The 24,897-nt window shown below is 41.4% G+C and overlaps 2 protein-coding genes and 1 pseudogene across 2 annotated transcripts in view; 1 reads left to right on the top strand and 2 right to left on the bottom strand.

The window, feature by feature from the left end:
* Nucleotides 1-12,117, top strand: part of PAPSS2 (3'-phosphoadenosine 5'-phosphosulfate synthase 2) — a 79,825-nt gene extending 67,708 nt beyond the window's left edge. Inside the window, 4 exon segments of the mRNA XM_066349112.1 lie at nt 6,987-7,122; nt 8,582-8,850; nt 10,338-10,567; nt 11,550-12,117. Of these exon segments, the coding sequence (XP_066205209.1) occupies nt 6,987-7,122; nt 8,582-8,850; nt 10,338-10,567; nt 11,550-11,691 (777 nt within the window). The 3' untranslated portion in view covers nt 11,692-12,117.
* On the bottom strand, nt 4,736-4,849 carry LOC136381683 (U6atac minor spliceosomal RNA; annotated as a pseudogene).
* A 9,113-nt stretch (nt 12,118-21,230) lies between the features above and the next one.
* ATAD1 (ATPase family AAA domain containing 1) overlaps nt 21,231-24,897 on the bottom strand; it is a 38,286-nt gene continuing 34,619 nt past the window's right edge. The window contains exon 10 of the mRNA XM_066349034.1: nt 21,231-23,284. Coding sequence (XP_066205131.1) covers nt 23,164-23,284 — 121 coding nt within the window. The 3' untranslated portion in view covers nt 21,231-23,163. The remainder of the gene's footprint in view (nt 23,285-24,897) is intronic.

The raw sequence follows: 24,897 nt of genomic DNA, 5'->3' as shown, positions 1-24,897 counted from the left end.
TACAGATGTTGGACAAGATTCCAGAGGGAAGATACCACATTTTCATCACCGGATATTTTTTAGCTTAAAAAATGTATTTTATTAGGATCATTTTAAGTCTATCCTGCCTAAAGGCAAAATAGATGAATATTCCTCAAATTCCTTCACAGTTTCTAATTGTTTTTGGTAATGGGGTGGGTGGGAGTGGAGGATGGTATGGAATTGTTGGAGGTGGTTCATTTCCTATAAAAAAAATATGTGAAATTGAATGCAGAAATCATTCCTCATCCAAGATTAAAGCATTAATTAGGATTAAAATTTAAAAAGACATAGACTGCAAATTTAACATGTCAAATTCTCTAGTTGGGGTTACTAATTTTTAGAAAGTTCACTGGAATAGATAGCAATTTGAGGCCCAGAAAACTCTACAGAGCACATCATCTCTCCGGGCCTCAGTTTCTTCATTTATAAAAGGAGGGGTCCAGACTCAAAATAATCCTAAAACCTCTTTCAGCTATGAGACCCTGAAAAATGGATGCTTAATTAACTGATCTGACTCTGTTGGGCAAAATTGTCTTAGTTTTTTTCCCCAGTTATGAAATGTCACAAGATAGGAAGGGTCCTTCAAGACCACTGGTGGCAGCCTGTGATACAAGAGGTCAGTTGGCTGCAAAGCAGCTTTTTAATTATTGGACCCAACTCTCCACCCTGTAGATAATCATCTTTAATCGTAATGCACATCTAGCTCAAAGCCATATGAACAGTTTATGTCCCAAAGGCTGGCAGACTGTCCTGGAAATTGCTGGATGTTGAGCTGTTTGAAGAATTGTGTTCTGGGTCTTGTTTATGCCTGCTTCATTTCTGATAGTAATCAAACAGGTTTATGATCTCATTTTCACTCAGTGACCTAAGGAATAGTTAGTTGCCAGTCATCATGCTAGATCAGATATGTCCACTCTTTGGGCCTGACATCCACATCCACATGATTAGCACTAAAAGGAGAAAAGAAAAAAGAAAGAAAACATCAACCAATCAAGCAAAACCTAAGGAAGCTCTTATGTAATTATTTACTTTCATCTTGTCTTACATCATGTGTTGCCAGTTGAAGGTCAGAAATTCTTAGAGGCCAGGGAGAGTGGTGATGTAGTTGTGGCCTTGACAATATAGCCTGTGACTCTGTCTCATTAAGTTATTAGAGGGATTCTGTAAACATTCCCAGTGAGCTAGCTACTGTGGTGAGAAATATGGCATGGATAACCAGAGAGAGAAAGCCACTCGGCCTGTATACACTAACTACACTTCGAGTGCTAGAGGGGTGTCTACCAGACACACAACACATGAGTTTTATTGGGAAAGTCTTTGCATTGTATTTTTTTAGCATCTTGTAATACAGGAAGTACTTAAACATGTTAAAAACAAACAAAGCAAAACCCAAACCTCCCATAAGTAATTTCTTCCAAAAGCAATCATAGACCTTCTTGTATTTCCATGTGGCAGTAGGAGTGATATTTGCATGGGAAATGGTCAGAGTCACCAAAGAAATGGCCTGCCACTGTTGCATTGCTCTTCACTGACGTCACTTTGACCTTTCATTCAAGTCATCCCAACCCTCTCTCTTGAGTCACTAACGTGGAACCATGTGACATGATCACAGATGAAAGCGTGAGGAACAGGTGAAACCTATAAAAATAACAGTTGGAGGAGCCCTGTTGCCTTTTATCCATGGCTCTCAAAGCTTTTCCAAACAGTAGTGGTTTCTCACAAGGCTCTTGTGAATTAGCTAAGAATCATTACTCCCACTTTGCAAATATAGAAACCAAGATAACAGAGCATGACTTCCCTTTAGCTCTGCAGTGAAGACAATGTGGTCAATTCGATAAACAAAATCACCCGACCTTTAAAAATGATTCATGGCTGGATCCATCCCACCCTCACAGATTTTAATGCCTTGGGGTCAATTCTGGGTATTGGAGGGTAAACTGCTCTGTGATTCTCAGGTACTGTGCAGTGGAGAACCACTGCATTAGATTATTACCCAGAGCACTGTCCGTATGGCTCCACCTGGTTAGATCCTGCAAGCATCTCACACTCAGCATATGCACCTTCTCCCCTAACCTGTTTCCTCTCCTGTATTTCCCAGGTCAAGTGAGCAGCTCCACCATCCAAACGTTGACCATGTCCCAAACCTGAATGTCATTCATACTTCTGCCTTCTCCCTTGTTCACTCAGTCACCAATCCAGATATTTACCTCTTGTGTTGCTTCAACTTGTCCACCTCCCTTCTGTTCCAGCCTGTGCCAGGATATCGCATTTCTTTCCTTTCTCTTGCCTTACTTCTCTCTGATCCTTTCTCCATTTTTGGTTACAGTGGACTATTCAAGCTTTATTTGGGAACTCTTTGTAAAGATCTGACTTCATATTATCTCTTATCACCACCGCCAGTCATTCTCACCACTCATCATCCTCTCTCTAACTTTTGCACATGCTAGTTCCTCAACCTAGGACACTGTTCCTTCACCCCTGCCTCACACTCTTTGTTTGTTCTTTCCCATTTAAGTTGGCCTTACTCCCACGATCTATAAGCCTGACTGGGTGCCATTTCTTTGTCCTTCCAGAGTACTTTGCCCTTTTCCGGTCCATACCTGTCCCACAGTATTGTTACCCATTTACTCTTCTGTCACGCCACTCCGACTACCAAACCATGAGATCAAGGACCACATCCAAATCCCCAGCAGCAAGCCCAGGGCCTGGCACATAGTAAGTGCTGACTGGATGGAGGATGAATGGAAGGTGCCTTTGAAAGCCATGCTGAAATATCAGCATGGAGACCACTGATGAGGGACAGTAGGTGCAGAGGGAAGAGGGCCTGGTGTGGAGGAGTCCTAGATTTGGGTCCTAGCTGACAGCTATGTGCACTTGAACTCTGCCACTTCCCCTGTGTACAACTGCCTTCTTATCTGAAAATTAGGGCCTTAAGTCCACATGACTTACAGTTTCCTTACAGCTCCGGAATTGTATGATTATGACAGATATCAATCACAGGAATGAATACATATTCTCCACTTGTATCACATGTTAGTGTTTCCTCTCAATTCTGTTCTCTGAACTATTTCATCACTTTATTTTCCTAAACCCATAATTGCCTTCCTTCTGCTTTCTTTCTCTTCTTTTCCTTCTCCTTTTCATTCTGCCCTCTGCCCCTTCCTGCCCTCAGATGTTCCTTTCCTTCCAGTTTGTGGATTCCCTCTTCATTTCTAAGTTTTTCTTTCTTTCTTTCTTTCTCTTTCTTTCTTTCTTTCTTTCTTTCTTTCTTTCTCTTTCTTTTCTTTTTGTTCTTTCTTTCTTTCTTTCTCTTTCCTTCCTCCCTCCCTCCCTCCCTCCCTCCCTCCCTCCCTCCCTCCCTTCCTTCCTTCCTTCCTTCCTTCCTTCCTTCCTTCCTTCCTTCCTTCCTTCCTTCTATACAAGAGAAAGAGATAGAGAGAGGCAGAGACAGACAGGAGGAAAGAGAGATGAGAAGCATCAACTTGTAATTGCAGCACCTTAGTTGTTCACTGATTACTTCTCATATGTGCCTTGATGGGGAGGCTCCAGCCAAGCCAGTGACCTTGAGCTCAAACCAGCAACCTTGGGCTCCAAGCCAGTGACCTTTGAGCTCAAGCCAGTGATCATGGGGTCATGTCTACAATACTAAACTCTAGCCGGTGAGCCAGTGAGCCTGCACTCAAACTGGTGACCTTGGGGTTTCAAACCTGAGTCCTCAGAATCCCAGATCAATGCTCTATCCACTGTTGTTTCTTTCAAGTCTTCCTTTCCTTGCCCTCTTTGAGCCATTTCACCATTTAATGGTCTTCATCCTCCTTTATGCATTCCTGTTGTCTGATTCCAAGTCCAATTTCCCTTTCACTACAGCACTAGCCTCCCTTTTTTATCTTCATTTTTTTTAAGAGAGTGACAGACAGGAAGGCAGAGAGACTCCTCAACTCGTAGTTGTGGCACTTTAGTTGTTCATTGATTGCTTCTCAGGCGTGACTTGACCGCTATATCCACTGCACCACCACCTAGTCAGACACTAGCCTCCCTAAAAGCTTGTTCCTCATTTCTCTGTGTTTGCAGTTCTGCAAAATCTGCAGCTGTGTATGGTTCCCCATCTGTCTTTGGCAGGAAGTGGGAACTTCTAGGAAATTAGGCAGAGTCAGAGTTTTGAGGACTACAGTTTTGGAGACCATTGGATCACCTTGGAGAGATATAATCTGTCCCTCTCTATCCCAGTGAAACCAAAAACAGTTTCAGCATTGATCTTCAAACAGGCACATTTTTAGGGGTTAGGTAGTGAATGAAATTGGTTCTGTGTTGCCTTAGGGATAGAACCAGAATAGGATGGACCCCCAGTGTCTAGTATGAGTTACTATTGAATACTCATAGGGGTTTGGGTTCTTAAACCTTTCAAAAGTTTATCTATAGTCTAACTTAAACAATGAGGAGAAAGTAAATGTGGAAGTATAGGTATCAAAATAGTATTGTTAAGATTTTCCTAAGCACAGAGTTTAGGGGCCATGAAAACATAACCAAATCCCTTATACAATCACCCTCTCTCTACCCTGGGTTTCCCAATACTGTTGACATTTGCTCTAAGTTGTAATTGATTGTTCTGCAAAATAAGTTTATAGAAAAAACAAAGGTCATATTTCTCTTTCTTTGTGAGTTTGAGATATAATTGACATATAACATTGTATAAGTTGAACGTGCACAATGCACCAACCATGGTTAGATGCCACAAATTAGGTGGCAGTGCCTCAACTTTGTCGTCAGGCCCAAGGGCCTTTCGTCCTTGTTGAGGGGAGTGTTGACCTTCTCTCATTTCATCCAGCACTATCATGGTTTCTTTTTCCTTACTTTATTTATTCATTTTTATTCAGTGAGATGACTTCAGAGACAGACTTCAGCATGCGCCCCAACCAGGATCCACTGGGCAAGCCCACTAGAGGACAATGCTCTGCCCATCTGGGGCATGGCTCTGTTGCTCAGCAACTGAGCTCTTCTTAGTGCCTGAGGCAGAGGCCATGGAACCTTCCTCAGTGCCCAGGGCCTACTCACTTCAATCGAGCCATGGCTGTAGGAGTGGAAGAGAGAGAAAAAAAGAGAGATGTAAAAGGGGGAGGGTTGGAAAAGCAGATAGGTGCTTCTCCTGTGTGCCCTGAACAGAAACGAACCTGGGACATCCCCAAGCCAGACCGACACTCTACTACTGAGCCAACCAGCCAGGACCTCTTTTTTTATTAGTTTGACCATTCCTCACACCAGTCTCACATTTCTGGGTCCTACTGTAGAAATACAAACAGAAGCACATATACCATCTTTAAAAGTTATATATCTAACTAATAAATAAACTATTTACTGTGTACTTTGACACTATGCTTTATTAATAATCTGGAAGGGCTCTTCCCGAAAACGGGCCTAGGTGACCTCTCAAAATGGTTCGCTACTCACTTGACCCAGAAAATCCCACAAAATCATGCAAGTCAAGAGGCTCAAACCTTCGAGTTCACTTTAAGAACACGCGTGAAACTGCCCAGGCCATCAAGGGTATGCATATTCGAAAAGCCACCAAGTACCTGAAGGATGTCACTTTACAGAAGCAGTGTGTGCCATTCCGTCGTTACAATGGTGGAGTTGGTAGGTGTGCCCAGGCCAAACAGTGGGGCTGGACACAGGGTCGCTGGCCTAAAAAGAGTGCTGAATTTTTGCTCCACATGCTTAAAAATGCAGAGAGTAATGCTGAACTTAAGGGGTTAGACGTAGATTCTCTGGTCATTGAGCACATCCAGGTGAACGAGGCCCCCAAAATGCGAAGGAGAACTTACAGAGCTCATGGGCGGATTAACCCTTACATGAGCTCTCCCTGCCACATTGAGATGATCCTTACTGAAAAGGAGCAGATTGTTCCTAAACCAGAAGAGGAAGTTGCACAGAAGAAAAAGATATCCCAGAAGAAACTGAAGAAACAAAAACTTATGGCCCGGGAGTAAATTTAACATAAATAGTAATAAAACTAAAAGCCAAGGATAACTTGCAGTGTGGCCAGATGGGATAAGTTTGCGGTTCTATTCATGTAATTAGGTGAACCAAAGGATTCAGTGTGTGTCTCTCTCCCTTCCTCTATCTAAAAAAAACAATTTAAAAAAAAAGTAAAAGCAGAAAGAAAAAAAAAAAAAAAAAACAATCTGGAGGGCCAGTTTCAAATTTAGGCGTCTTGGTTCCATACCAGAGTATGGTACTGTGGAGAGTCGGCTTTTGGCCTGCAGCCAGCTTACCTATCTCTTTCTGTGCTTGGCCTTGTCCCATGTGATGAAAGCCCTCTGGGTATATTTTGTTTTGCAGCTTTAATTTCTAATATCGAAAATAATGGCCCTGGCTGGTTGGCTCAGTGGTAGAGCTCGGCCCAGCATGTGGATTTCCTGGGTTTGATTCCAGATCAGGGCACACAGAGGATCCCATCTGCTTCTCCACCCCTACCCCTCTCGCTTCTCTCTCTCTCTCTCTTCCCCTTCTGCAGCCATGGCTCGATTGAAGTGAGTAGACCCCAGGTGCTGAGTATTGTTCCATGTACTCCGCCTTAGGCACTAAGAAGAGCTAGCTCAGTTGCTGAGCAACAGAGCAATGTCCCAGGTGGGCAGAGCATCGCCCCCTAGTGGGCTTGCCAGGTGGATCCCCATCCCAGTGCATGTGGGAGTCTGTCTCTCTGCCTCCCCTCCTCTTACTGAGTAAAATAATAATAATTATTATAATAACAGATACAACTCTGTCAAACAAAAGCTCTTTGGGCATTCTCAATAATTTTTAAGAGTATAAAGGGATTGAGAGACCAAAAAGTTTGATAAAGTGCTAGAAATGCTAAAGAATTCAAGGCAATTCTTCAACAGTAGCCCAAGATTGGTCCAGAAGGAGAACATTTTTTTTAGATAAACAGAAATCAATATTAATTGCTAACTTAAATATTGTCTTTCTAGATGATAATGGAAAGTGGAGATTGGTTGGTTGGTGGAGACCTTCAGGTGCTTGAGAGAATAAGATGGAACGATGGGCTGGACCAGTACCGCCTGACACCTTTGGAGCTCAGACAGAAGTGTAAAGAAATGAATGCTGGTATGTAGGCTGGCTCCGACGAATTTGTTACTACTCCTCACCACTCACTGCTAGCTGAAATAAGGATATCAGGAACAGCATGTTTCTAGTTTTAAAAAGCTTGGAAACATCTCTTGATATATCTATTGATATGGAAACAGTTTATAAAGTCTAACTACTATACTGGAAGACTATCCAGCAGTTAAAAATATACCCCAACACAGAAAGATACCCAAAGTCAATAAAAGCAATTTGCAAAACCATATGTGTGATATAACTTTGGAAAACAAAATAAAGTATGATAATTATTTTAAAACTCTAAGCTATTTCCCTTTGGCAGCTGCCACCAAACTGCCCGGTGATGACGGCAGCTGCCACCAAACTCCCTGGTGATGACGGCAGCTGCCACTAAACTGCCCGTGATGACGGCAGCTGCTTCTTGCGGTGGGTGGAGCTGGACCAAGGGAGGGGAAGAGTTTCACTTCACATATTTTGAAAAAGAGAGAGAAAAAAAGTAATGATAATACTATGGGTAATTTTTTCTATTCCATTTGCACTTTTCTGTATTTCACAAGTTTTCCATAATGGCTATATATTATTTCATAACCAGAAAGAAAAATAAAGGCTCTCAAGTATCCATCACTCTGTGCAGTGATTTTGAAGATTTCTTTTTTTTTTTTAAGTGAGAGGAGGGGAGACAGAGACAGACTCCTGCATGCACCCACACTGAGATCCACCTGGCAAGTCTCCTATGGGAGAGGCTCTGCATGTCCTGGGCTGATGCTTGGCAACCAAGCTATTTTTAGCACCTAGGCAGAGGCTCCACCAAGCCATCCTCAGTGCCCAGGGCCAACTTGCTTGAAGCAATTGAGCCATGGCTGTTGGAGGGCAAGAGAGAGAGAGAAAGAGAGAAGACAGAGGAGGAGGGGTGGAGAAGCAAATGGTCGCTTCTCCTATGTGCCCTGCCTGGAATTGAACCTGGGACATCCACATGCCACTAACACTCTACCACTGAGCCAACTGGGCAGGACTTGAATATTTATTTAATGAGAAGATGAAATGTATTTTATATCTTTAGATTGTTGAGACCTTGCACGGGTCCCAGAAATGTACCTCATCACCCCACTGGGGAAGAGACACTGGAGCAGGATAAAGAGGACTGATACCCCTCGGTGGATGCCTGCCTGAGTCACAGTTTGCCGCAAACGTCCTGGCAACAAACGTTTTCTTTCTGAGTCAGGCTCTCCCCCTAGGGTTTCCTGCCTCTGCATCCTGTCCCTGTCCACACAGTCTGACATTGGCTGGTACCTTTGGAGTAACACCCCTAAAGACCTAGGCAGATTCTCCAGGCAATTCTTGAGAACAAGTGGATATAATGAATGCACAGAACAAGAAACATAACTGAGTTTACCTTTCTGTTCCTGCAGCAAGCAACACTGTGTATATCTCTAACGTTGGCTTTTATGTTTTCCTTGCCCAGATGCGGTGTTTGCCTTCCAGTTGCGCAATCCTGTGCATAATGGCCATGCTCTGTTGATGCAGGACACCCACCGCCGACTCCTGGAGAGGGGCTACAAGCACCCGGTCCTCCTGCTCCACCCTCTGGGTGGCTGGACCAAGGACGATGATGTGCCCCTGGACTGGCGGATGAAGCAGCATGCAGCTGTGCTTGAGGAAGGGGTCCTGGATCCCAAGTCCACCATCGTGGCCATCTTCCCATCTCCTATGTTATATGCTGGCCCCACAGAGGTAAGCAGTTCTCTGAGCTGGGCTGTAGGACTCAGAAGCACAGGCTCAAACTTTACTTAGAAGAGTAAACGAGTCTCTGGAATCCTTCATCATGAGCAGATTGTGAAATCTTCTCGTCTCTCTTTAATTATGTTTCCATTTAGTGCTTGTAAAAGAGCTAGAAACATCACATCAAACCTGATATACACTGCCTTTGAGAATATGGGAGTTGGCAAGTACCAGGTGGATAATGCAAGTTAACTAGGTTACAGGGCAAGTTGCGTCTAACTTGATACTCATTTTCTGAAGTTAAAGTTACTCTAAGTCAGGCATCCCCAAACTACGGCCCGTGGGCCACATGTGGCCCCCTCAGGCCATTTATCCGGCCCCCTGCCACACTTCTGGAAGGGGCACCTCTTTCATTGGTGGTCAGTGAGAGGAGCACTGTATGTGGCGGCCCTCCAACGGTCTGAGGGACAGTGAACTGGCCCCCTGTGTAAAAAGTTTGGGGACCCCTGCTGGACATTGATAAGAGTGTGGTGGTTAAGGGGGGTGGGGGGAGAGGAAGAGGGAAAGGGGGGAGGGGGAGGGGCACAAAGAAAACTAGATAAAAGGTGACAGAGGACAATCTGACTTTGGGTGATGGGTATGCAACATAATTGAAAGACAAGATAACCTGAACATGTTTTCTTTGAATATATGTACTCTGATTTATTGATGTCACCCCATTAAAAAAAATAAAATTTAAAAATAAAATAAAGTTACTCTAAGTGATTCTCCATGCTACATTTGAGACCCACTGAGAGTATCTTTGAAAGCTTAATGTCTCCCTTTCATCACACAGCGAGCCTATCAAACAGAGTCTCGCGAACCACCAGTGTGGTAGATTTGAACAAGTTTGTGAGAAGTATGATAAGTTGAAAGGATCTCAACCCTTTGGGATACCCCAAACTAAGTTTAACAAATTAATTCTCTTCAACCACACCATCGTTCCAGGCCTCCTAGCTCTCCTCTCCATCCTCTATATCTCTGTCTGGGCTTTAAAGAGAACAGTGCATTTGAAATGCCACTGCTGTGTGGCGCTGGAGTCCATGTCTGCATATGAAAGCTAATTATCTCATTCTTGGCAGCCTGACTGGACATACTGGAGTTTGTAATTTCCTTTAAACTGTGATGATTCATTCTGAATAGAGATGGGAAGCAAAATTCACAGTTCTGTACAATAGTAAGATCTGAGTGTTCCCGGTCTGCTAGCCTGTTTGGAGAGATTAGGAAATACAAGCACAGGTTCTAAGAGCAAGGGCTTTTACCTGTAAAGCTCCTGTCCCACCCAACATAAGCAAGCAGATGAAGAGAGCTGGGAGTCTTAGATACCTCACTGACTTTGTGCCAATTATTAGTTGACCCACATTGCTGAGTTACTTTTAAAGCAGAATAAAAGTATGTAATCAGGGACCCACAGACATGGCCAATGATGACCAGCTTGTCCCTTATGTGATGTTTTCTAGGTCCAATGGCACTGTAGGTCCCGAATGATTGCGGGGGCCAATTTCTACATTGTGGGCCGGGACCCTGCAGGCATGCCACACCCTGAGACCAAGAAAGACCTGTATGAAGCCACTCACGGGGGCAAGGTCCTGAGCATGGCCCCTGGCCTCACCTCAGTGGAAATCATTCCATTCCGAGTGGCTGCCTACAACAAAGCCAAGAAAGCCATGGACTTCTATGATCCAGAAAGGTAGGTTTTCAGAGGAAAATTCTTCCACCATCTGCATAACTGGAATGTTGAAGCAAATTTTTGGTCCTTTGCAAAACTCTCTGGTGCATCTCTACACACTCCTAGTTGGAATGGGGGTGTCTCAAAGGCCAACACCTGGTCTTACACATTGTGTTCCCTAAAGTTGTAGTACAGTCCTTTGAATATAGTAGATGGTCTATAAAGATTTCTTTTTTGGCCCTGGCCGGTTGGCTCAGTGGTAGAGCGTCGGCCTGGTGTGCGGGGGACCCGGGTTCGATTCCCGGCCAGGGCACATAGGAGAAGCGCCCATTTGCTTCTCCACTCCCACTCCCTCCTTCCTCTCTGTCTCTCTCTTCCCCTCCCACAGCCGGGGCTCCATTGGAGCAAAGATGGCCCGGGCGTTGGGGATGGCTCCTTGGCCTCTGCCCCAGGCGCTAGAGTGGCTCTGGTCGCGACAGAGCGACGCCCCGGAGGGGCAGAGCGTCGCCCCTGGTGGGCATGCCGGGTGGATCCCGGTCGGGCGCATGCGGGAGTCTGTCTGACTGTCTCTCCCCGTTTCCAGCTTCAGAAAAAAAAAAAAAAAAAAAAAAAGATTTCTTTTTTAATGTCCATTTCTTGTGCATGCACTGAGTGCTTGGCACATTAAGTGAAAGGAAGTCAATGCAGAAAAAGATTTTAATGAGTATTATGGTGCACTCAGCACAGTCAGAGCTCACAGAACTGGGTAGGGCAGCAGCAGACACCTGCTGAACAGAGGAGATATTAGAACACAGTAATCAGTATGGAATGGATAGCTGCCATTATTTCCCCTTCTTTGGCAAGTTCCTTTACTAAACTGAAGATTTGTCAAATTGCAATTTTAGAAGATGCAGCATTTTACAGAAGGGAAAAATGTGGTCTCAGAACCCATAACCTACTCCAGGAGTCTTAAAGGAAGATGTTATTTACCCATACAGAGTTCTTTGTTTCTACCCTGTGACAGGCACAATGAGTATGACTTCATCTCAGGAACTCGTATGAGGAAGCTGGCCCGGGAAGGAGAAAGCCCCCCAGATGGCTTTATGGCCCCCAAAGCGTGGAAAGTCCTGACAGATTATTACAGGTCCCTGGAGAAGAACAACTAAATGCCCGTGGATCCTGAGCTTCTTTCTGAAGTGCTCTTTGATTCCATTTTCTATTTCTGTGATTAGCTGCTTTGAATCCAATGGTTCCTCAATGACTGATTTTAGTCTTTTATAATGAAGTAAAAATTGTCTTAAATTTAAAGCCAACTTTAATATATACAGAAAAAAGTCAAACTGAAGACCAAATCTTAGCAGGTAAAAAACACTATTGTTTATCATTTTAAAATGAAATTGTATTATCTACTGCATCTGAGCACATAGGTCCTAGATTTCTTAAGGCTTTGACTATACGTCCAGTTTACATGCTAAAAAGTAAAGCCTGTTTTCTGGCTTAAGTCTCACCAACCTGTGCTTTCCCAATGTCACATACCAGTAATAAAATAAATCAGAAGAGCAGCCTCTTCTATACAACTGACTCCTCTCCCCCCCCCCCCCAAAAAAAACCCCTCACACCCTGAATGAGGTGTGGCTCACAAGATTCTTCCTAATGATTTCACCTCACAGCCTTACTGCCCAATCTCTTAGATGCTGAAGTATGACCTGACTGGAGATACCCAATGTGTGAAAATGTGAATTTAACCTCAGAGATCTATGCAACCTACTTCTGCCACTATTATTAGTTATATTATCTAATAATAGCCTTAATGCACTTCTATGAATAATATAACTCCAGTTAAATGGTGTCTTTTCATTGACCAGCATAAAGTGCTTTGATGAAAGATTGCCACCCAGGGCTCAGACTGGCAATGTTGTGCAAAGTTTATTTTTCTCCTCTTTGCTGTGGTCATTTGTGTCGCACGGAGAGGCTGTGCCTGTGGACTGCAGCAGCAGCAGCAGCCAAAACTGAACACCAGCCGCATCATCAGACTAGGGAGCTGCTAGTACTGGAAAAGATGGCAGACAACTTCAGAGCCACCCCTTTCATCTGACAGGTGATCGAACTAAGAGGGTGCACAAGCACGTGCCTTGTGAGCTGCTGAACTGTGCAGCAGACACACAGAACCGGCACTCCTGGGGAGTACTGGTGGCCCCGAATGAGCACCAGGTCCTGGGGCTCCCGGTCTGCTACTCTAACGCCACACAGCGCACAAGCCGGGTTGATTCCCTTCAACTGCTTCATGAAGCCCCTTGACTAGAGGGCACTTACAGAGCAAGCTTCTTGGATGCTGAAAGGTCCAGTTTTTAAAACGCAGCTGATAATACTGCAGTTGAAAAAACAAACTTTTTTTCCAAAAACTTTTTGCTGTTCTGAGACATCCCACCTCTGATGGCTTTAACCTCCTGGGAGGCAATCTTTTGTACTTTATGCATAATTCCTTGTGCTAAAGGGTATATGAAGAAGCAGTACCTTCTGTACACAGGTCTCTCTGGAAGAGACTTAAACTGGAAAGAGAAAACTGTGATTTTTAAAATAGTTTTTTTTTAATGCTAATCTTAGCTAATGAAAGTTCTTTTGAGAATAATATACAATGGCCACAGCAAAGGGTAACTGTCTTTAATCCAGTGCCTGTATTCATTTAATCAAAGGTACTCACAACTGCCTTTTTTAAAAACGGCGTATTTATTGAAAACATGAGACAAGATGTAGTGCCTTAGCCCATACATTTTGTGATTTTTAAATATATTTAAAATGGTTCTGCTCTAGTACCACACCGTGCAAATGACTATTTGAATGTACAACTGATGCTTGCTCTTATTTTAATAAATTTCTCAAAATAAAAGCTGAGTCCTTTCTGCCTGTATCGGAGTGTGGGGTTGAGTCTGACTGTTGAGGGCTCTGTGACTTCATTAAATCGGAAACAGCAGCAGCTCTTTCAGGCCGTAATAACGAGGCTGTCTGCCCTTATCCATGTAATTTTAAAAAACTGTTCTAGATGTAAAGGACACAAGCACTCTAGTGATACCTTCAGAGGTGACTGGTTCCTCAGGGACCTCTCCCAGGATCAGCGCATGAAGATCTAAAATGAATTTTTTCTTTTTTCTAACTTGTTCCCTTTTTCTCAAAGTGCCCCAAGGAGTTTTACCAGCGGGGTGGGGGTGGGGTGGAGGGGGTGAAAGCAGTTGTTTTGTTCTGCAGTAACTCCCACACCCCCGCTGTCACTAGTTGCTACTTTTGTATGCAGAAAGGATAGCTGCCTCCTTAATGTCCTGAGGGTTAATGAAAATGACTGCTGCTGATCCTCACTCCAAATAAAACAGCTGTAATAGCCGATTCAAAGCTACCACTGTCGCCCTCCCTTTCTTTCCAGATCGTAATCGTCACTCCCAGTAATAATTACTAGGACAAAATAGGGCAGGACATGTGTAAGTCCATGAAGATATGAGTGGTGCTGAGGGAGTGTGCTGAACTGTGCAGGCAGTGTGATCTGGAAAGACGTACGTAAATCAGTCAGTCAGATAATGGTGGACTTCTAAATATATCAACACTGGTGTCGGCCACAGGAATTCTTTCCAGCCCAAATTCCCTGCCAGAAGAAACAAATTCGGCCACTTGAGAAAGTGAAAGTGATAGTGATATACAAGCAATCCACTCATACTCCAGAGAACTACCTATTTTTTTTTTTTGCTAATATTGTAATTGTATTGAAATTATTACTAAAAATAAATGGGCCTGACCTGTGGTGGTGCAGTGGATAAAGCGTCAACCTGGAAACGCTGAGGTTGCCGGTTCAAAAAACCCTGGGCTTGCCTGGTCAAGGCACATATGGGAGTTGAAGCTTCCTGCTCCTCCCCCTTCTCTCTCTCTCTCTCTCTCTCTCTCTCTCACTCTCTCTATAATGAATAAATTTTAAAAATCTTTAAAAAACATTTTTTTAATTAAAAAAAATAAAAATAAATGGATCACTGGCTAGAGTTTGGACATTTTAGTTTGATACAGAAAACCAAGACAAAATAAAAGTGCTTTTTTGTGGGGCCAGCAAATAATGGATGGAAGGAAGTCTTGAACTAGAAAGCAGCCTCTCACAGGAGGACCTTGGTGGCAGTCCATGGCTTCTCTTTGTACCTGAGGGATCTTCCCACACCGCCCCCAAGCCTCTCACCCTTTCCAGACTTCCTAATTTTGATAAATTGCAAGGAAAGCCAATCTCAATTAGTCAAATACATAAATTTTATTTAAAAAAATTTAATTTTTTAAAAATTAGGGGATATTTTATCACTTCATATTCATTTGAAAATATCCCCTAATTTTTGTGAGCAGTATAGTTTTATTACCTTCAAATACATAAGCAACAAACTGATAAGCACAGCTCTTCTAATGTCATTTCTTTACATAAAACAAGTCGTAATGTTTTATTTATTTACTTCTTTATTTGGGAGAGAGAGAGAGAAAGAGGGGAGAGAGGATGACAGGCATCAGCTTGGAGTTGCTCTGTTTAGTTGTACACTGACTGCTTCTCGTACGTGCTGAGCTAGTGTCCCCTTACTCAAGCCAGTGACCTTGGTTGGGCTTTTCAGGCCAGCAACCTTTGGGCTCGAGCTAGTAAGCTTTGGGATGGTGTGGATGATCCCCCCACTCAAGCCAGCGACCCCACGCTGACGAGCCTGCCCTGAGAGCCAGCGATCTTCGGGTTCCGAACTGGCAGCCTCAGTGCTCTGGGTCAAGGTTCCCGAACTGGCGACCTCAGTGCTCTGGGTCAAGGTTCCCGAACTGGCGACCTCAGTGCTCTGGGTCAAGGTTCCCACTGCCCCGGAACTAGTCAGGCTGCCATCATGTTTCCAACTTCCTTTGCACCTACGTTACTAAAATAACATGTCTACGTTCTTATAAACTGCAATAAATTATAAGAACTTATGGGTGAAGAGAGATCTTGATTTATACTTATTGCATAATCCTGCTTTTCACAAACAGCTGAAAGGCAAAGTTCAGCACAGCTAAGGTTGAAATAATAATGGGCTATTTTCCTGTGAACAACTCCGGTATTGATCCGGTATTTTAAACTAGTTAAAAGATTGGCCTCTATAAGTGCCTCCACAAAGAACCAACATGTGTGGAAGAAACTAATTCCATCAACCACTAGAGAGGTTATATCTCCCATCCTATCCTCGAATCATAAAAATAATTATATAAAGTACCAGATCTTCGGATATTCAGGGTTAGCAACCAAAGAAATACCTTACAGCTCCAACAGAGCCCAGGAGATAAAGGAGTTGAATGAGCAGAAACACCAGGTACATGGAATGTCTGTGACTTGTCTACCTAATGGCATGTTTCATCATTTGTGCCTATTAAAACAGCCCCATTCACCAATGCTGACACCCATCAGTAGCTAAGAAAGCCAACAGTTTAGAAGACCTGATGATCAGGTCAGTACTACAAAGGGCCTTCCATCTGTCTATCAATATGACTAATGTGCTGTTTAGTGAAAAGCACATCTATTTCAGCATTTCCATTAACGTATAGATAAGGAAATGGAGCCCAGCATCAGAGATGACTTATGTAAGGACTGATAACCTACAGCTGTATTCATCTCCTAGCTTCCAAACTGATTCTTAAAACAATCCCAGAAGGTACACATTATGATTTCTATTTACAGATAAGAAAACAGGTGCTTACAGAAGAAAAAATTATGTCTAAGGCTACACTGCTATAGATAACAAAAGTTCACCACCTGGGATCGATACCTGTAACATTAAAAATGAGCTTACATGACATAATGAATACCTCAGTTTCTTCTGCTAGAATATATAGAAGGGCGCAGAAGACTTCACTCCCACAGTAACAAGAAAAATAATAATACTTTTCTAAGAGGCTAGCAAAGAACAGTGGATGTGAGGGATTTTCCACCAACTTCCTTCTAAGGAGAAATAAGCCGTTCAGAAGTAAGTATCGGTACTTTTTACATCAGGTAGAGTCCTGAATCTGGATGTAGTACTTGGAAGAGCAGTCCTGACGAGCTGGAAAGACTTTGCAGGGTTGAAAATTCAGCCAACACTCAGACAATAGTGATTGAAACCTGATAACATCCAAAAACAAACTGCCATGCTAGACAACCCTCCTGGCCTCGAGTTTACAGAGGAAATGACAGAAGAGGGGCTGGAAGTCCTATGCATTCTCATGGTGACTGGATGCCAGAAACCTGTCACAACTGAACACAAAGAACCACAAACATATCAACGTGTAACGCAAATCCCTGCCAGCTCAAACACTAAGATCAAAAGGCAGCTAAATGGGAGGGCAGAGGTTAGAGTAAGCCCAGTCAATCTCATTAAAGCTACAGCCCAGAGCCAGCCTACCTGGATGGGCTCAACGGAGGGGAATGATCAGCCCCTCACCCTAACTGCCAATTAGAAGAAAGGGCTTATACTCTGAAAATAAAACAAAAACCAAGGTTATGCTTGTCTCCACTGTTGTTCTTTTATACCTACTACCTGGAACAATATATATTACAAGTTAAAAAGTGAGCACCCAGCTCAAGAGTTGGGCACGCCATGTAGTACTCCATCAGGAGCTCATGGGATTGACCAAGCAGCCCAGGCCTGTCCACACTGCACTGCACATTGCTCATTCTTCAGCACGCCCACTTGAGTTAACAGTGCCCTCCATAGTGCTTATGTTTATGGTTTTATGTGACCAGCCGGTCACTTTTATGTAATGCCACCTTCCCCACAACACTCAGTTCCCTTTGGAATATGGCTCGTCTTTTACATCTAAGTTTGATGAGTAGGTAAATCCAGATACTAACTCTCAAACCATTTAGGCCCAAGGAGTTCTAGGCGGTCATTCTCTCAAAGCGCCAGGACTGCCAGGGGTGACTTCTGACTTAGGTTTGCACACTTACGTTTAGGATTTTGAATCTTAGACTAGGATAGTTTAAAGATAAACAGCTGGTAGTTCATTTATTCCAGTGAAGGTATAAAAGCAAGATTCCTATGCAATTCCTGATTTTCAAAAAAACCTTCTGGAATTTTGTATTTCTACCCTAAGCCCAGTTTTTCACTTTTCTCTGATTTTATGAGCTCCCAATATCCTCCAAATAAATGCTTTATTGCTTAGGTCAGCTAGAGGTGCCTGCTTGCAATAGAACCCTGTATGTTCCTCTTTAGAACAGTGGCTCAGCTGACGATGCTCACTTCCCTCAGGCATGTCTGTAAAAGACCCCGTTATACTGGTGGATATATTATCATCCCCTATTCGAGTATATTGGTTATTCTTAGAATTTCTGGAAGCTAGTGAGGCATACACTGTTGTGTTCTAGTCTCAGATCTAAGTTTTGCATGCAGTAATTGTTTCAGTATGTTTGGATTGAGTTTTAAAATTGACCTGTCATGATTCATAAACCTGTGTTCTTGGTGTCCACACAAGCATTAACATTCACTGCAACTGCATTCCGAAGCACAAAAGCTTATACCTGAAAGTGTTCTCAGATTTCTAACTATAAATATTCGACAATCACAGAAATACACCCCCCAGTTCTGTGTTTTGGTACTGAGACCTTTATGAGCTGTTAAGTTACAATAGGCTCAATTTTACACTGGTCTTACTGAGGATATTTTGTTTTAATCCTCACTGCTAAAAGGTGTCTTTTAGGTTTGATCTCATTTGCATCTGGCGTGTGTGCTATGTCTTCTCAATGCAATTTCATGAATGTGCCTTAGAATTTTTACCTATACAGTGGTACCTTGAGATATGAACAGACCAACATACAATTTTTTTAAGATACGAGCTGCGACTCGGTCCATATTTTTGTTTGAGATCCAGTGAAATTCCAAGGTACGAGTCGTGATTCCGGAAGCTGCCACTAGTTGGCGCGTTGGTGCACAGGTCCAGTATTAGCAGTTTGATATACGAGTTGACTGACTTATGAGCTCTGTTACGGAACGAATTAAATTTGTACCTCAAGGTACCACTGTACATGTAAGGAGAGCTTTAACTTTTTTTAATAAATGGATGTCCTGCATCCTTTTTTTAAAAAAAAATATTTTAAAGATTTTATTTATTCATTTGCGAGAGGAAGAAGAGAGAGAGAGAGAGAGAGAGAGAGAGAAAGAGGTGAGGAGCAGGAAGCATCAACTCCCATATGTGCCTTGACCAGGTAAACCCAGGGTTTTGAACCGGCAACCTCAGCATTCCAGGTTTATCCACTGCGCCTCCACAGGTCAGGCCGACAGCTTTAACTTTAGAGACAATATGGGAACTCTATCTTTAATGACTAAATTGACAACAAATTTAATAATGAAGGCCCTCTAAAGATTTCTGTCAACTCTAAATGGAATGATTATATGCCTTTAGTTGAAGCTTGTAGGTAGTACGGAGGTTTTAGTCATGCAGGATATAAACTCAGCATTTCAGAAATTCTATTCAATATTCTGAAACTGACCTTAGTAACCTAAGAGAAGCTAAAAAGAGAATTCTAAAATAGACATCATCCATTTTCTTTATCCAAAAAAAAAGTTATATTTATCCATGAACACAAATCCAGTATTTAAAAAAATTCTTACCAATGAGGGATGCTGCCATTTTTATACAGGCAACACTCAAAGCTTGAGACATCCTCCTCTAACACCAAATATAGCAGTGGTTACAGCTGCTAATGTTAGGCTACTATGGTACATATAGAACATTTAGGTTATCCCAACTCAGCTCTTGAATACATAAATTCTGGGTTATCCTGCACGTGTGTGTGTATGGGAGGGGTGTGGGGGTGTTGAATGAGACAGAAAGGAGAGAAATCATAAAGATACAAAATTGATTCAAATTTTGAGGCACTAAACTCTGTTTTTTAAAAAGGCCTGGGAAAAATTTGAGACACACCAGACTCAACAGAACTCTTCCAACAATGAGGTTTTTAGAGAAATGTCATCAGGTGTTCCATTTCGATCTCAGCCCTCTATCAGAGTATAGGTTCAGGGACCGTGGAAACAACTTAGGCATGGAGAATGCTCAAAATTTGAGCCTGGTCACTAGATATGTGCATTAGTGTGTAGAATTAATATGATAGGTCAGTGTTTTTCAACCACCAGTCCGCGAACTGGTGCCCATCCCCCAGAAATTTCATGCCCGTCCATGAAAGAGTTAACCACTCTGATGTTGTATGAAGATTGTCTTGAAAAACACTGTGATAGATAACCTTTGAGCAGTTTAACTGTGCCAGGTACTGTGCTGAGAGCCTTATACGCACCATTTCACTACACAGCCCTACAAGGTGGGTGGTTGACACTGTCACTCCAGTTTATAAATGAGAAATTGAGGCTCAAAGAAGTTACATAATCAGTAACAGTTAACTAATGGGGAATCTTTAAACTTAAGCAGTCTAACTCTACATCCAGAGCTCTTACCGATACCCAAAGTGAAATACCTTAGAACAGCGGTTCTCAACCTGTGGGTCGCGACCCCAGCACAGGTTGAGAACCGCTGCCTTAGAACATAGACTCCAGGTACATATGTCAAATGCATGCCTACATCAGGATAAATTATATAACACTAGATGTTCTTTAACAGTATACGATACAGTTTCCTCAACTCTACTTCTGGGTTTCTACCCGAAGAAAACAAAAAGACTAACTTGAAAAGACATGTCCCCCTAGGTTCACTGCAGCATCGCAACAGCCAAGACACTGACGGATGAATGGATAAAGATGTGGTACACAAACACACGCACAATGGGATTTTACTCAGCCATAAAAAAAGAATGAAACCTTGCCATTTGTGACAGCATGGATAGACCTAGAAGGTATTATGCTAAATTTAAGTAAGTCAGAAAAAGGTAAAAAAAAAAACCATACTATTTCACTTATATACAGAATCTAAAAAAGAAAACAAATGAACAACCAAAACAGAAACAGATTCACAGAGAAGGAATGATGGTTGCCAGAGGAGAGAGGGTAAAGGTGCAGGGAAATAAGAGATACAAACTTCCAGTTATAAAATATGTCAGTTACAGGGATGTAAAGTATAGCACAAGGGGATACAGTCTATTGTAGCAGCTTGTACAGTGACAGATGGTTCCTAGGTTTATCGTGGTGATCAATTTGTAAGGTATATAAATGTAGAATAACTATGTTATATACCTGAAACTCATATAACATTGTATCTCAACTATATATTTTTTTAAATAAATAAGAAGGCCTTTTCCAACATTTATCACCTAGATAAGATTCATATTCTCAGAGAGAAACTAAGAAAATAATAATAATAATTAATAATAAAACTTCCTCAATTATTTTAAGGTATTAAGATGCCTGGATGAGTCACAATTGCTGGGATTAGTGTATTTCTAAGCTCATTTAATGATTAAAACCACAATAAATTTAATTACTACTACTATTGTATATTCTGAACTTAAGAGAAAAGAAAAGACATAAGAAGGGATTTTTTTATCCCTTACTTTTTTGATCAATGTCATCAGATTAAATGAATAATTACTGAAATTCATACCAAAACAAGAATAATGATTAGATAATAGTGTGTAGGCTACAAGTGTCTAAGCTACACAGCAAGATAAAAACAATCCAAGGGTAAATTTTATACGACAGAAAAAACCACCCCAGAGATCTTACAATAACTGAAAAAGATCAAAACATAAGTAGAGAAAAACCAATTAAGAGGAACCTCTTTATTACACACTTGTAATTATTAAAAATGGAGACTGTATTTTTTGGTATCTTGTGTTCTGCATTCAATTTTTCAAAACCTGATTTTGGTTATCCAAAGTGTTCTCCCACTTCTTCCCCACTCACCACCATTCAAAAGCACAATTGAAGAACAAGCTATTCACTAGGTTCTAGTGAAAGACTTAATATCAAAGAAATTAATCCAACAACACAAATAATGATGGAGAGTTTTCAAAGAAATACAATGAAAGCAAAATATATAAAGCATAATTTAATCTTCCAGATGATTCAGAAGGCGCCTCAATATCCTAGTTCGCCATGTTCCTCATGCTGTGTGTTTACGTGCCTGTAACAGAATTCTAGTCAGTGAAATTTTAGACAAAAAAATGTTTCAAATCCATGTAGCACACACAGTATCAAGTAATCCCACATATAATTTGGGAATTTTGATGTGTATATTTGTACTTTACAGGGCACAATATATATGTTAAGAAAACTTTTAGGCCCTAGCAGGTTGGCTCAGTGCATCAGCCCGGCATGTGGAAGTCCCGGGTTTGATTCCCTGCCAGGGCACACAGGAGAAGCGCCTCTACCCTCTCCTTCCTCTCTCTCTCTCTCTCTCTCTTCCCCTCCCGCAGCCAAGAATCCAATGGAGCAAAGTTGGCCCAAGTGCTAAGGATGGCTCCATGGCCTCCGCCTCAGGCGCTAGAATGGCTCTGGTTGCAATGGAGCAACACCCCAGATGGGCAGAGCATCGCCCTCTAGTGGGCATGACGGGTGGATCCCAGTCGGGCGCATGCGGGAGTCTGTCTCTCTGCCTCCCTGCTTCTCACTTCAGAAAAATGAAAAAAAAAAAAAAAAAGGAAAAATAAAGAAAACTTTTAAATTTTCAGTTACAAATGAGTATTTTTTAGCACATTTAGTCATAGCTACTTGTTTTAAATTATCATTTGATTTTTGATGACCAAATTATATTTGACCATAAACATAACTTTAAAATAACATTAAAAAACCATGGTTATAACACAACTATGCAACATTCAATGAAGAAAGGAAAAGTCACATACATGTATTGTATGGCACTGAAGTTTTCAAAGTTATTCTTTTGAATGGCTTTCATTCACCTTTTATATTGATTTAAAAATGTCTCCTTTCAGTGTGCTTACAGAAAGGTGCAGTCAGTGTTGATCACACAACTGCCTGAAACCATCCAATGCTGATCACTGAACTAGTATTATTATTTGATGATCCTGACAACCATAACTGTACCACATCTAAATATTCAGATGTAGCTGACTACAACTACGCAACTGTAGAGAAACATTTAACCTAAAAAAAAAAAAAAAAAAATCTGAAGCAAGTGTCAACTGAAAATGGCTGAATCACTGTACCTTTTAAACAAAACCATCAATCTTATTTTTGCTATATGGTATTTGGTACTCTCTGATTCAGTAGTTGGGGTAAAAAAAAAGTTTCTGTATTCAAACATATCTACAGAATATCAATATAAAATGTGTGAATATATACATTTAATACACACTCACACACACACACATACACACACATATCTAAAAAGCAGCACTTAACCACATCCCCATTTCTCACCAATGACTCAAAGAATCATCTCTTACTTTAAGACTAGCTTAGATGTTATAAGGCTGCAACATATGGCTAGAAAGGTCAAAAACAAGCACCCACACTCAGGCTGGATTAAATTGTTCCTCCTCATGATTACTGACAAGTGGTAATACCATTTATATTAACAACTATTTCAATAACTTAGAATTCAGAGTATAAAACCAGTGTCATTCAACTCCCTTGCTGCTTAAAGAACACTCCCCTCCTTCCACTTTAGTTCCACTGATGATAACAGGGCACACCGAACCAGGCTGCACTGACTTGTACAAACGACCTTTACTCTTAATCTAAACAAACATGTGTTAAAACATTCTGAAATGCTGCATCCTTTGATTTCTTCATTTTTTCAATTGCCCGATGCAGGTCTTGTTGTTGCACAGGACGAATTTCATCTTCATCATGGCTAAAATGCAAACAAAACCACCAAAAATTCAAATAACTTTAGAATACACCTCCCTAAAATATTTTACCATGATTAAAGAATAAAATCTCTTTCCCATCCAAGACCCCAAAGACAACCATAATTAAAAGCTCCACGTAAACTCTTTCGGTGCATACATAGAAATGACCTATGCATAGATAGCATGCACCAGTCTTAACGAGGGTTTTAAAAAGTACTGACTTATAAGAGGTAGAAAGTTAAAATGGCTATCTATTAACACTATAGGTGTGGTACCTAAAAATCACATAATTCACACTAAGACTCTAAGTACAGAATATTATATAAAGGTGTGTCAGTTTACTGACATAGAAATATTAATTCCAGTCAAGGAGTCAAACATAATTCCCACGAAAACTGGAATTAAAAAGTAGCTTTCATATACATATGAAATATATATGAACATATATATGTGTAGCTTTCATATATATATGTATATATATATACATACACATACATTCATATATATGTTTAGCTTTTGATGAACTAAAAATAAAAGTCTTTGCTATTAATAAAAAACAACTAATCTAAGTCCTCCTCACTTCAATAATAAGAAAAACAAAATACAGTATATAATGTCTCCTTTGTAATTTATAGGCACTTGGATAAACACATTTGGTAAAAAAAATTATGCAAACCCAAGTCTATGAGCCAGATTCGTCACACTGAAATAGAAAATTGTCAGGGCTTTGAGGACAGCAGAAAAACAGGACTTTCGTTATTAATGTGATTTTATTTAAGCAAAATTTATTCAGAAGTTGTTTTGATTTTCTCCTCTTAATCTTATTTATAAGAATAAAAAACTCTGGCAGTTAGATTTGCTACAGAGGTCAAAGTATTCCCAACATTAGCTCTTGAGTAGCTGGATCAATCTGGCAATAAATATATAAATGAAGTCGCCCTCTGCATGACAGAGATCAAAGGAGCACTAAAGAAAGGTCCAGAAAGACTGTAGACACAGCTAGGGTTAACAGGGTAGCTTTCACGCAAACCTTTCTAGACCAAGGGAAGCAGTATTTCTTTGGCAATTGAATTCTAATTAAACACAAGAATACAACAGGTAAATCCAGGACACCTGGAGGGAAAGCCTCAGGGGGATGAGGACGGGAAACAGAAACAAAGGGGCAAGAGCTGGAGAACTAACTCATTCAACACAAGCCCCCAAAGGACACGAGCTGGCCAGTCACAGTCTTTGTTAAGAAGGCTGATACTTTGAACAGGGGTTTAAAATGCAGTGTCATACTGACTCAGGACAAGCAGCCTTTGGGAAAACTTCCTTAAAGGACAGGGTTCATCAGGGCTGAGTTATTCCAGTAGAATATCATCTTTGCTGGAATAAGGCTGGTACAGAATTGGTTTCTCAAACTCGCAATGCTTTGAAACTGCTTTCAAGTGAAATTTGCTGCAGTAACAAATGGTTTATTTGTTTAGTAAATACATTATTAGTAACAAGTTCAAGTCTAGTTCACAGCAAGGCCCACCATTTACATGTAAAATTTTGGAGGACAATATGAAAAGAATCAGGAATTTAAGATGAAAAGCACCCCAGGACGACCAGAGGATCCTGTTTTCCTAGT

This window comes from Saccopteryx leptura, chromosome 9 (assembly GCF_036850995.1).
Source record: "Saccopteryx leptura isolate mSacLep1 chromosome 9, mSacLep1_pri_phased_curated, whole genome shotgun sequence".
Taxonomy (NCBI): Eukaryota; Metazoa; Chordata; class Mammalia; order Chiroptera; family Emballonuridae; genus Saccopteryx; species Saccopteryx leptura.
The sequence above is the reverse complement of the archived record's forward strand: the minus strand, read 5'-3'. Positions and strand labels throughout refer to the sequence as shown.